The following is an 11,138-nucleotide window of genomic DNA, read 5'->3' on the forward strand; positions in this document are numbered from 1 at the left end:
GTAATCATAAAATTCAGCTTATGAAATTGTTTTCAGCTGCATTGTGATTTGTTTGTGGCTTTTGGCTAAAGTTTAGGCCAAATAAAAAGCCAGAGAGCATTAATGGAAAAGTTTGCCTTGCCTATCAAATATGTGAGTTTGCAGAAGTCTACAAAGCTGAGCGTTTTTATGAATCACTCTGTGGAAGTGTGGAGAGGTGAAAATTGATGCTTTGTCCCTGTTTAATCTTACTGCTTTAGTGTTAACTATTTCAAAACACTTGCTAAAGCAGCTGTAAAATGAATCACAAGGTTCATCTTTTTGCTTTAAAACGCTGTGTTAATAAAATAGTGTCTCAAATTAGAGTGCATTTTCTTAAGACTTTAAAGAACTTACCACCCAATTATCAGGTAAGTTTTGGATCGTATTTCCCTCCATTATATGGCAGTACTGATAGGAGCTGTCTGGTGAAGCTAAGTCTTTCAAGAATGAAATATCCATACAAGTGAGTACAGCTAATAGTGAAAGATTGAGTGCTAAGTCATATTTTACTTGATTTTGATAGGCTTGCGTGGAATGATTTAAATTGACCAAGCTGATGTAATCAAATCTACCATTCCTGGCTTTTCAGTCTATAAAAGATAACGTTGTGTGTAATTTTGGTTGTATAAATGTACTTAAGGGGAAGAACAACCGAATCTGAATCTCATTAATATGCTTAGAGGTCTACAGGGGCTGTGCTGGAGTCTGTGGTGTTACCATTGCTCCAACGCTGCTCACGAATTACTCTTTGCTCAGCAGCGAGGAGGCAATTTCATGGACTTGTACGTGTTTGGGAGCTGGTGCGACAAGTGTCTAGATCATTACAGAGTTTTCAGTCTCTCCATTCTAAAAAGTGCTTTGCAGGCATGATGGCCACCCTTCTCTTAACATCTCCTACATCATCTTACCAAAATAATGTCAGTGACCACCCAGTTGGTGACGTGGGACCATGGATGTCCAGCATCTACTGGGGCACAGCCAGATTTAGGTTCTGGCTGCGTCAGCTTTATTCTTTCTGCTATTAAAGAAGGTAGATTGATTTCTGTGCTTACTGTGTGCAAGTCTTTTGGCAGAGATCTTAAACAGGGTACTTTGGACTTTGGTTTCCAAAGAGCATGAAGCTTAGGTTTGCCACAAACTTTCTGGCCATGGCTTTCCCTCCCCCAGTGTTGTTTTGCACACTGCGGTTTTCTTTCTGCCCCTGGGCTACAGTTTAGTGGTGACTGAAGTGATTGCAGAGCTTATAGCTTGGAAATTATTTGGGACCCTTAGGGATAAGAGATGGTTTTAAAATGACATTGGCGATGGGAATGACAGATATCTTTCTTTCCAGCAGCCTTGGTAGGCTGCTTCCAGTGCTCTGCGTCCTATTGTTCTCAGCAGACTGAGCCACATCAGTGACCCTGGTGGCAGTGGAGCACCATGCCAGGGTCCCCTCACTCTAGTGTGTCTCTGTTTTCAGCCTTGTAGGGCTAGGTGTGATGCTTCCAGAGGCTTCAACTGGTGATCTGTATCATGCCTGCCCATAAATATATCTTGGTCCAGTTCTAAGCTGCACCTTTAGGTCTCTGGCTGCTCCCAGAAGATGCAGGTGTAACTGACCCTCAGCTTCAGTGAGAGCAGATGCAAAGCAAACTGAAGTTCAGATGAAATCCATCTGCGGTGGCTTTCTCCTGGCTGCCTGCTTGGGGAGCTCTGCCTTTATTTGTGCAGGGTTGCAGATGTGCACCATGGGCAGGATAGTTCCCGTAGGCAACTGCAAACAGCTTCAGGAATGAGCAGAGCTGCAGGCAAGATGGATTGTCCTGGTAGGCCGAGAGTGGCTGCTGTGCTGTAAATCTGGATGTCTGTACTCCAACCTCTTGTCGTTGGGGCCTGTTCTCAGCCACCTTTCACCTTTTGTGCCAGCGCTGCAGTCACCCTGAAATGGTTTATGCATTGTTTTTTTTCCAAGTGTTTGGGCTTGTTCTGTTAACCGTGTGAGGTAACTGGGCAGTGGAGGCTGGCTTACTGAAGCTGAAATTAGGGAAGAAAAAAAAAAAACAAAAACTAATTCCTAACCATGTTCTCTCCGTTCTGCAGTGCATATATCCAAAGGTAGCAGCTATTTGAGAGCTATTGTTTCTTTAAATACCAGCAGTAGAAGCGAATGCACCAGAGAACTGAAATGGCCACTGGGGATATGGAGCAGATTATTGTGTTTTGGCATTTTCTTTAAATTTTGGAATAACTGCAGAAATGTTAATTTTGAAGTATTGTTTAACAGACTCCTGAGAAAAAACAGAATGACCAGCGGAATAGGAAAAGGAAAGCAGAACCGTATGAGACCAGCCAAGGTAATCCATTCTTCTGACCCTGCTGCAGGATTTCCGAACGGTTGGTAATTTGTGCACGTTTTGCACAGTCAGTGTCCTAGGAAACTAATGGCTCTTCTCAAGGGTGTGTCAGGCAGCTTGTTATAAACTACTCCATGATGGTGTAGTTCTCTTCTGGGAGCCCTGTTGTCCTCATTGGCAGGAAAACACTCGTCTTCGGCTTATTTGCACAAACTATCCCATTTTTATGGGACAGACTGCCCAAAGGCTTAATATGGCTTCTCTGAAGTGTTGTTCTGGTCCTGTGTCACTACATATACAGCAGCCAGACTTCAAAATACAGGCTGTACTCTCTCTCTTATTTGAGACGTATGCCTGCCTTGTTAAAGTAGGTTCTCACCATAACAAATAGAGAACAAACTGTACTCAAGTATAAAGCAAGCAGTGCTGTCTTGAAGTACTAAGAAAAACGCAGAGCATTTCAGTCCAAGTTCAGATTTTCTAGCAAATGGGCATAGGGGCAGATTTCTAGTTCTTTTATGCTTCAAAAGAAAGTAATGAGGATTGTGTTGACAGAATGGCTTTGATAAAATTATAATAAGAGAAAAGGGCTACGCTTTAATGAGCTGCTATTAAGCCACCACCAGCTATCTCTTTAACTCTTATAGGAATGCTGGTGAGAGATTTCATGTGCAGTAATTTACCTGAAGGTGAAGGAGTGGAAGTACCCTTTGCTCTGCCCTCACCTTAAAGGAAAGTTTGGGAGAACCCGTGCACCATTCAGTGAGGTTTAGTGTTTTCTAAGTCCTTCAGCAAGTGCAAATGCTGTTTGATTAGATTTGACGTGTTCAAAATTGATTGTTAATTGAATTGCCAACTGTAAACCCTCCCAAAACAGCACAAGAGCAGTGACCCTGGGGCAGTGTTTTGTTTTGCAAAAGCTTTTGTTAGGATAGGTGGTGCACCTTTACACTTTGACTTCCTTTCCCCATATAGAAGTCGTTTTTCAGAAAACTACTTCATGACTTCTGTACTTAAAATATCCACTCTTCATTCTTTTTCTTTCTCAGGAAAAGGCACTCCTAGAGGACATAAAATTAGCGATTATTTTGAGGTAAGCATCTTTACGTTGTTTGAGAAGTCAGAATTCACATTATGCAAAATCTGGAGATGGAGGTCTGTAGCGAGACTTCTGTTACTGATCCCTCACATTAAATAGGATCTGGGAGTCACTGATTGATTGAGGTTAACCTGCAAATCTGCCTAGCTAGGGCATGTGAGACTTCAGGAAGTTGGTTTTTAAGTTACTTTCTCTTTGAGCAGTTGATAAAATGGGTTGGAAGTTGACTCCACTGAAATGTGTATCTCAGGTGAGGATACTTGAGCTCTTAATGTGCAAACCTACATTGATAAAGGTCCAGTGCTGCAAAGGAATCTACCTGCCAAGTCCTGCTGATTTGAGTAGGAAGTTTCTTACAGGGTTCCCTCTTTAGAGGTAGCTTGCCATGGGAAGCTGGCATGACGTGGAATCCCCCGTTCCGTATCACCACTCCACATCCACCCCCCAAAAAAGTTTGTTCTTTATTTTACTGAATAACTTGGAGTCAGAAATTAAGTGCTTATTAGTGTTTATTGCTTTCCTGGCTTAAGTGTTTGGTAAGTATGGGGCATTGTGCAGTGCAGGAACATACAGATTGCTGTACTGATCAGTTGCCCAGCTGATTTGCTGTCTTTGACAGTGACTGGCACAAATACTTCAGTGGAGGTGCATATTTCCTACTACTTCTGTGCTGCACAGTTAGCCACCTCCTTACAGGGAATGCAATTCCTAATTCTGTACAGTAAATAATTAGTATGTAGCCAAGTATGCAAGTTTATATCATTTTTGTCTTAAAATGAGAAATGTACTCCATGTAAATGTGGATGTTTGTCTGAAATGCTTTTGCTGTTATTTTTGAAAACAGCAAATGAAATTTTGAGTTTTGCCTCCCAGCTTATCTTCAGTTTGTTTAAATGAGTCCCTAGAGCCTGTATGGCTTCATTTTTAAGATTGTGTTGGTTCTGTCTCTGTTAAATTTGCTTGAATATAGTATCTCTGTGGAATTACTGATGATAAAATATGTTGCTTTGGCCAGTTTGCTGGGGGAAGCGGCCCAGGAACCAGTCCTGGTAGAAGTGTGCCACCAGTAGCCAGATCGTCACCGCAGCATTCCTTATCCAACCCCTTACCGGTAAGCGTACTGCCTGGGGACAGTGCGGGGGGCATGGCGATGATTGGGTTGGTGGCTGTGCTTCAGACAGGTAATAAAGCGTCCTGCACGGGAAGGAAGGGTCTCTTGGTGAGTGATTTCATGTGGTCTGTATTGTTTTTCCTTTCTCGGTTTGGTTCGTTTTTCTTGTTTATTTTTTTATATCTGAAGCTGGTTTCTGGCAACAAAGCCAGATTTCTAGGAGCCTGTAACACTTTTTAGTCCAGTTGTTAATAATGTGGGTATCAGAGCTTAGAGCATGCAAGATCAATATTTTTAGCGTGCTTCGTGATTACAGATAGGGCACTGTCCTTAATAAAAGGTGGAAGGGATGTATTTTCTTACCTTGTATTCCACTAGTGCTCATGAAATTCTGTGTGAAGTTGGGATTATTGTGTATGTTTGTATAGCACTACCACAATGATATTCTGATCTTAGTTACACCCTTTGGGACTACAGAGAAATGTGCATAACATAGTAATATTGGGAACATCCTTTACTTCTGTCTGTATGTGACTTGAGCATTAGCAAAAGCTTGCAAAGAAATGTGTATACAAGCACGTCTGTTGCTGTCCTTTGTTAAATAATTCCATTTTGCTGCCTGAATGTTTCTGCAAGATCTGAATATGAAGGAATAACCAGTATTTTTAAGCCGTTTTAGCACAAAGCAGTTAAAGACATTTCTTTCAGCTGGTAAAGCCGTATTCAGAGGCCCTGGTGCTTGATCTGTAGTTCTGAGTGTTGCCAGTGCCCTTATGTAAAATTTTTCAGCATTTGTTGTGTCTCACAGAAGCACAGGATGGGAAAGGTTTAGTTATACCAAAAAGCAAATGCAAAGGCTTTTCTGATTACATTATTCTGCAGAGACCTTTGCACAGTTCATGAATGTGTACCGAACTAAATCCCACCACTGAATGCTCTGATCAGAATTCAATATACGTTGCTAGATTTTTGGGAGCTTTGTATTGCTGCTTTAAGGGAGAGTTTCAGATATGGCTTCTAGATGTTTGTGATGTTTATAAAAATTAAAATATCTGGATAATTGAACATCCTTGTCTTATTAATTCACTAATACTCCTCCTTAAAGAGAACTTAATGAACGAAATAACATCTCTGTTGCAGATGAATGATATCCTAGGGACAGTTCTTTATTCCAGCAGATGAGCTACCCTTCAAGTGTTTATAATGGGATCAGTTGGTTCTTCCTTTGCTTTTCTTCTTCTCCGCTTGAATATATTGAGTAGGTAAACGTTTGACCAGGATGTTTCTCAGGTGGTGAAGACTGATGGTACAGTTAGTTTGAGCTAGGTCAGTTTGTCTCTCTCCTTACACAGATGCTCTTTGTGTTTCTTATCTTCTGTTCTTTACTCTTGCAGCTAAACTTGCAATGTTTGCATATTCATAACAAATTATGTGCATTTGCAAGATCTATCCTCTTCTTACAAACTGAGTATCAACGGTTTGAGCTAAGCCCAAAAAAATGGGGGGATAAGTGAAAACTGGAGAAGATGGAGTATCTTATCCATTGCAGATGTCAGTGTGGTCTAGGAAGTGAGCGGAGTGTTAAAATGTCTTTCACAGTGAGACAAACCTCCTCCAAACCCGTGAGTTAATGTGTGCTGTACTGGAAATTTTCTGCAATCAGAACTTGTGGAGGAATTGTACTGACTTCAGGTTGTTACCTCTCGTCTTCAAATCTCTTGACTGCTTTGAATTGCCTCGCTTCTCCCTTGATCAGAAGAATGATGTTCAGGTCTTCAGACTTTTTGCAAGGTCGCTCTCGTATACAAGCATTCTGTTGGAGGAAGAAAGAACGCTCTTGACATTTGTAATGCTAGCCAGAAAATATGCTGCAGGTTGCAATTTAGGTTTTGAGAGAAAGTGGAGCCTGACCTGACTGTTTACTTTCTATGTGGCATATGTCTGGCCTGGAGTTATGACTTGGAAGGTCTTAGATGAGTATTACCCAGGCTGCCAAGTTTTGGTGGTGTTGGGCTGGCTTTTGAAGCAAGAGCAACAAGATTCTGAGTGCTGTAATCAACATAGCTCAGATAATCCTTGTTCTTACTCATCTCAATTCCCACATCACCTTTGGAAAATGAGTGTACTGAATGAGAAAGGAGTCGGTGTTTACCTCTGCTATGCATCTCAGATCTTTTAGAAATACGGTAGCATTTTACTTAACTTGCAAGAGGTTGGTCCCTGCTTTAATTGACAGAAATGAGGCTGTGATATCTGGGTCCCAGACACGCTTAGGTTGCTGACTTAGCAGTTCAGTATTGGTTTAAATTTTAAAATGAGTCCTTAGTAACCAAAGTATTGTAACTTCACGTTGCAGTGTACTAGGATATTTTGCCTCTCTGGCTCCAAAATGCAAGTATTTGCAAAGGAAGGGTGTGTGTTAACTGATGAGGAATTCTATCCAGTATGTTCATTTGTTACGTTTTTTTTTAATTGCTAATTTCATCTACTTTTTGATGTCTGCCATTGGAACGAACATTCCAGGAATTCTGTCTGAGTTATCAGATCCTCGCCATGCTGCCTGCCCATTCCTGAGCTGCTGCTTCACTGACAACAGTTTTGGCAGAGTCAGAGAATCGCTTTTAAAAAAAAAAAAAGTTCATTGTATTTTTTTTGACTATGTTACAGCGGCGAGTGGAGCAGCCGCTGTATGGGGTAGACGGCAGCACAGCAAAGGAACCACAGGAGGATCACTCTGCTCTGCCAACGCTGATGTCGGTGATGCTGGCGAAACAGCGGCTAGAGAATGAGCAGCTGGCACAGAGGGGAGGTGGCCTCTGCTTTACTTTTGTCTCGGTGAGCAGCTCTGGAAAGACTTGAATGCCAGGGGATGGTTCTAGTTAAGGGATGGGGGCATTTGAAGCAGCTCAAGTGCAGCCTGGTTTATTGATGACCAAGTCTACCATCTTCTGGTAAGTTCATCTTCCTTGTGAAGAGTTCGAGGTCCCAGGCTATCTTTGTTTAATAAAATGAGATGAGTTTTAAGTTAATGATTCAAAAGTTTTGTGTAGATCAAAATAATAGTATCTGAATGGCTAACCAAATGAGAAAAACAAAAAGAACAGAGTATAGACTTGCTTTTAGAAGCATTAGTTTTGGCCTAGCTTAATCTCAGCTGACAGAACTATATGAGGTTTTAAAAAAGCTTTGTCTTTTAGCAGATTGGGCCAGACTTCTTGAGAGGAGCTGATTCTCTTGTTTTAATGAACTAAGTCTCTAGAGCATTCTTAAAACTTAAAAGTATGGTACCCAGGCCAGCCTACACCTCCCATGTAAAGATAAGTGTATCTGCATGGGCACTAGCAGTCGTTTCGAGGAGCATATAACAATACACTAACTTTCTTTTGCAGGCCCAGCAAGGCAGCCCATCTTCTACGGGATCAGGGAACACTGAGCATTCCTGCACTTCCCAAAAACAGATTTCCATCCAGCACAAACAGTCACAGGTATAGCTTACTAGATGATACATCTCTTGGATATGAGATTTAAGCTTGGCACAGCTTGTCTTCTGCACGAGAGGGTGTCAATTGCAGGAGGCATAATGTTTCCAGTGGAAAAGAACTGGTAGTACCAACTCTGTAACTGTACATATTGAAGGTAAATCACTCTGAACTTTGTTCCTTATCCTGTAAAGGATGCTTCTCAGTTCTGCTACTGGAGTTTGCTTGATCTGTTACGAAGCTTTTCCTTGTCAATACTGTGGGCAGTTCTTCAGCTGTGTGAGAACGTGATCGGGGAGGAGTAGCTCTGGATTGCCCTGTCTCGGTTGTGTTGTATCCTGAGTGGTCTTCCTCTCCTTTAAAAGTGAAGGCGTGATGGAAAGCTAAATGGTGGTTATGGATACCTCTGTTTAAGCACTGGCTCCTGGGTGCATCCACGCTGATTACAGTACAGATATCCGCAGCTGCAAGTTCTTTGTCTTCTGCAGTTGTTAAGAGTACACCTGTGGTGTAGTTTGCCCTGCGAAGGTGGAACCTGATTTGTTCCTGACAGTGCTTCTCAGCAACTTCACTGAGCTGGAGTCGAGGAGTAGCTGCTTTGTCTGTGCCACTGTCTTTTGGTGCCTTTTATACTCTGTTAAGATTCTTCTTGTGGCTTTATGGTGAGACTTACTTTTAGCTGTGTCATCTATCTCTGTTTCATGTAAGGACATTCAGCTTTATCTGCAATGCATCTTGCTCGTTTCTTCTGCAAGCCTGCTCGTAGTCTTCTGATTTTCATCTCTGATTTCTCTGTGACTGACCCTTCCCTCAAGTGATTTCTAAACAATCAGTTTTGTGTCAATCATTTTCACACATCAGTCTGTGTCAGAGCTGGTTTTACTGCTGGGGGAAGTTCATTCTCGGTTTCCCCAGCAGGTGGTACAAGTCCTTTGTGCATAAAGAATTGCTGGGGACACTTACCAGCTAAAGTCTCTGAGCTCTGTCGTGTCATTGGGGTCACATCTGTTGTCTGTATTGTTAAAATGCTGGTCTGTGAAGATCCCTGCTTCTTGCTAATGCTTGTGATAGAATGATGCCGTGGCTCAAGAACCTGCCAGAGAGACTTCTCAGATTTCAATCTTTGCCATCTCACCACCACTGTTTAAAACAGTGGCCACAGCTGTAGTGAGCAAGATGTTTTTATTCTCTCCTGTGCTCAACATGCTCACTGCATCCATCTTCCTCGAAAAGGGCGACAGGTTAGCTGAGCATGCTCTCTGCCAATGCTCAGCTGCGTGGTGTTTTCCACAGATGCAGCTGTAGCATATGCTTAAGACAAAGAATCCAGAAAGATGCTTGATTCTGTGTTGAGGATGTTTACATTTTCATTTTCACCATCTCCACCTGTTTGTAGCTGATAAATGGAGAAAATAAAATCTTAGTGATTTCTAGCTTGAATCATTTTTGGCAGTGCCAAAAGCAAGTCAGCATGAGAATGATTTTCTTAGTGTTTTCAGTCAGTGCAAGGGCCTTCACGAGTTCTCTGAGGCAAGGTGAGTTGTGATGAAGTAAATCACTGCAAATATAAGAGCATGCATCCTGAAGCATGACTTCACCTGATGCAGTGCAAGCACATGTGCATTTGACAGATGGATGTAACAGTTACCAAAGAAACTTTCTGCTGCTTGGCTGAGTGGATGCAGCCAAGGTTTTCAGCAGAGTGCCTTCTCACTGCCTTCAGTGACAAAAGTCTGTTCCATGTGCCTCCTGCAGGCTGTCAGGAAGTATAAAACAAGTTAAGGCCACAGTGAGGTGACCTGCCAAGCTTCCTCTTTGTCTTTTGGGATTTAGGCTCCTCTTGCTTGATGTGCAGTGCTGGCAGGTGTTCATTTTGATCTTGCCCATACTGGGTGCGTGTAGAGAAGCAACAGAGTTCCTGCTAAGTTTGCCTCTTACTTCATGGTGTTAGCTGCCAGGCAAGCTTGAAATTTGGAGAAGGGTTATTAACAACTCCGCAGGTAAGTCTCTGCTAAATCTTCCCAGAACCAGGATAGTTGCCTGCTAGCTGTAAATGTGAAATCTGTTTGTAGCCAGGCAGCAAGATTCCCTTGGGCTGACTTGTTTTTTCAGTTGTGTTGTTCGTGTGCATGCTGACTTTGTCCACTTTTCTTCCCCATCCATTAACCGGAGTCCTGAGATTGAAATACTCTTACTGCTACAGAATGTTTCTTATTTCTTTTGTACCCTGTTCCTGGGTTATAATTATGATTTCAAAGGGTGAATGTATTAAAGATGTGCTGCACCTTGTAAAATTTTCCAAATAAGTTTCATTCAAGAATTGTAAAGTTTCTGTCCATAGTGGATACTAACACATCAGTTTGTCAGAAGAAAAGCTTGCACCTAATATTCCTGCTGTTAATCTGTTGTTATATTTTAAAATAATGAGGACCTGCATTTTCTGCCAAGACCACCTGAAAAACCTCATAGGTATTATGTTTTGTCTAGCAGGTGGTTGTCTATGCCCATTAATTTGTTATTCCAGCTGAGGGATGGGATTTGGTGGCTTTTTCATAAGCCTTTTTTTCCTGTGCGAGCGAGCGATGTTGTGCTGCAGGAAAGGATGCTGAATGTTAGAGACCATCAAGGGCTGGGCAGAACTCCACTATAAAAACAAAATTGGCAGGGTGTTGTAGCCTGCTATGTGTTAACAATCTGTGTTCTCCAGAGCAGAACTTCAGGCCTTTGTGCTAGCTGCTTGAACCTCCTGTGTTGGAGGAGCCCATCATGCAATGAGAAAATGAAGAACTGGGAATGTTCTTCCCCATACTGCTGGGGGATGCAGGGGCTTGGTTCCTCCTTAGACCTAGCTGTTCAGGTTCAAGAGGGTTACTATATTATGCTCTGTGCTGACTCTGAAATATCAGCTGTTCTATTAAATGTGGTTTACGGTGGTTTTTTCTCTACAGTCGGACCTCACAATGGAAAAAATCTCTGCACTAGAAAACAGTAAGAACTCTGACTTGGAGAAAAAGGAGGGGAGGATAGACGACTTACTAAGAGTAAGTATTTCAAGTGGGACAACTCTTCTGAAAGTTGCTATTTAAAGATAT

General features: G+C 42.1%; 1 protein-coding gene across 7 annotated transcripts in view; it reads left to right on the forward strand.

Moving 5' to 3' along the window:
- The window catches only part of TLK2 (tousled like kinase 2), a 44,763-nt gene that overhangs the window by 11,402 nt on the left and 22,223 nt on the right, over positions 1–11,138 (forward strand). For 5 of the 7 annotated variants that reach the window (XM_084496161.1, XM_084496163.1, XM_084496162.1 and 2 more), the window contains 6 exons: positions 2,288–2,357; positions 3,407–3,450; positions 4,472–4,567; positions 7,235–7,402; positions 7,957–8,052; positions 10,995–11,087. In XM_084496161.1, coding sequence (XP_084352287.1) covers positions 2,288–2,357; positions 3,407–3,450; positions 4,472–4,567; positions 7,235–7,402; positions 7,957–8,052; positions 10,995–11,087 — 567 coding nt within the window. The remainder of the gene's footprint in view (positions 1–2,287; positions 2,358–3,406; positions 3,451–4,471; positions 4,568–7,234; positions 7,403–7,956; positions 8,053–10,994; positions 11,088–11,138) is intronic. The other 2 variants (XM_084496166.1, XM_084496167.1) reach the window with 2 other exon arrangements.

This window comes from Aythya ferina (assembly GCF_964211825.1).
Source record: "Aythya ferina genome assembly, chromosome: 23".
In the NCBI taxonomy this organism is placed as follows: domain Eukaryota; kingdom Metazoa; phylum Chordata; class Aves; order Anseriformes; family Anatidae; genus Aythya; species Aythya ferina.